Source organism: Monopterus albus, unplaced genomic scaffold (genome assembly GCF_001952655.1).
Source record: "Monopterus albus unplaced genomic scaffold, M_albus_1.0 scaffold2358.1, whole genome shotgun sequence".
Classification (NCBI taxonomy): Eukaryota; Metazoa; Chordata; class Actinopteri; order Synbranchiformes; family Synbranchidae; genus Monopterus; species Monopterus albus.
The window spans coordinates 1-1,993 of record NW_018130232.1 but is presented as its reverse complement, the minus strand read 5'-3'; the positions used below and the strand labels follow the sequence as shown (position 1 = coordinate 1,993).

The 1,993-nt window shown below is 43.0% G+C and overlaps 1 protein-coding gene across 1 annotated transcript; it reads left to right on the top strand.

The window, feature by feature from the left end:
• Positions 1–134: 134 nt before the first annotated feature.
• On the top strand, positions 135–1,987 carry LOC109953974 (tonsoku-like protein; the record flags this gene model as incomplete). Its single annotated transcript, XM_020589410.1, has 5 exons — positions 135–306; positions 470–645; positions 731–804; positions 1,196–1,329; positions 1,613–1,987. Coding segments are annotated over 5 exons (756 nt in total), but the record flags the coding sequence as incomplete, so codon positions are not given.
• Positions 1,988–1,993: the final 6 nt, after the last annotated feature.

Below are 1,993 nucleotides of genomic sequence, written 5' to 3'. Positions count from 1 at the left end.
CACAAACCACAGTGTCTGAACAGTCATGTCACACATCTTGCACATTTTCCATTACACCAGAGAATTGATTGCATGCGAAATGATTTCGGTATATCTGATTTCATACTTGCATTTGTGGTCACCTCTTTTCATAGTGTCTGGAGGAGCTTGATTTTAGTAAGAACCCGCTGGGTGATGGTGTGTCAGAGTCCCTGTCCTGTCTGCTGTCCTGCTGCCCTCTGTTATCCAAGCTGTCTCTGCAGGCCTGTGGCCTCACCGCTCGATTTCTGCAGCAGCATCGACTGCTGCTAGCCAGCGCTCTGGCAGGTAACAGTACAGAACATAGTATCAAAGTGAGAATTCTAATTTCAAAGAAGGGGTTACATATAGGGATGTGAATTGACACTCTCATTAAGATACAATCCTATATCAATTCTCTTTGCCACTGATCCAGTGTTTGCCAATATTTAAAAATATGCCATGCTTTCAGACACGGGGCACCTAAAATCAATATGCCTATCCCACAATGCACTGGGCTCTACTGGATTTGAGCTGGTGTTAAAAACTCTGCCTCTGCACTGTCTCACACACCTGGACCTGTCTGCTGTCCTCAAGGGTCCTGCTGACATCCCAGCACTGGAACACCTCACCAAAGTCCTGTCGCAGGTACACACACAAATTGTTTTGTAATGTACAAATAGAATTAGTATATTAGACTGCTGTAAAGAAAAATGTAAATCTTTTCTTATAGGATGACTGCTCACTGACCCACCTGAGTCTGGCAGCAAATGGGTTGACGGACAGCAGCGTATCCACCTTGGCCAGGTGTGTGTGTGTGTGTGTGTGTGTGTGTGTGTGTGTGTGTTCTTTTATTCTTTATACTTGTGGAGAAGCAAAACCAGGAGCCCACTAACACTGTGGGGACTCTGGATGTGTGTGTTTCCTGGAGTATTTCATCAGAACCTGCATGGTTTATAATTATGGTGTGATAGTGTCTTCTCAACATGCTGCCAAGGTCTTTTCTGTTAGTCTATGACACATGTTCAGAATTATTCTGTTAGTGATGACATTTAACTTTGCCTTATCTTAAGTGACTGGATTAATTCAATATGATGATATTCCCATACGTTTAAAACAGAACCAGTTACCCTTTCCCTGCAAAATGAACTTTTAATTTGAGATTTCTTTGGTGTGATCTATCATGCTTTGTCTCCAGGTGCCTGCCATCATGTCCATCTCTGGTGAGTTTAAACTTATCAGGAAATCCATCTGTCACATCAGCAGGACTGCACAGCATCCTGTCGTCTGTGAGAGACGCTGGTCGAGCTTTGACCCTTCTAAATCTTCAAGGTGTGTACTTGTATGCATGGGTCAGTAGTTTTATTGAATGGGATGTACAGCATTTATATTCATGTTTTCTTGCAACTGTCATCATCTTTGCCTTTGGATAAGTTATACAAACAGATGTTTGATAAGAACTGAGGGCAGAGCTTTAACTGAAGAACTTTTCTATTTTCATAATATATTTCTATCAGATGGTTATACTTGATAATGGGTTACAGCTTAAAGACAAAACACTGCGAAGTTCATGTATGCACTGTATACACACTTTGAATTTGTGCTTCCCCCTCAGGTTGTCAGGTGTCGGGCCCCTGGGACAGTGCAGGTCTGGATGGTTTGTCAGAACTAGTTAAGGATCTCCGTCTTTGCTCTCAGGGACTGAACAAGCTCGACCGGCAAATCTTAAAGCAATGCTGGGGTGGCGGTCTGTCACGCAAACACATCATTGACCGACATACCAAGTGCCTGTTCTCTGCTGCAGCCTCATCATAAACCCTCTTTTGGTCTGACGATGGCAGATCTTGATCAGTGATATGGAATTTTGAGCTGTGTGAAATTAGTAGTTGGTGGCAGAGGCTGCACACTTACTCTTCAGAGGAAACCTTACCCTATTTTTAATCTGAAGAAAAATTCATCCACAACATCTTAAAAGTACAGCGGCAGTTCCAAACTG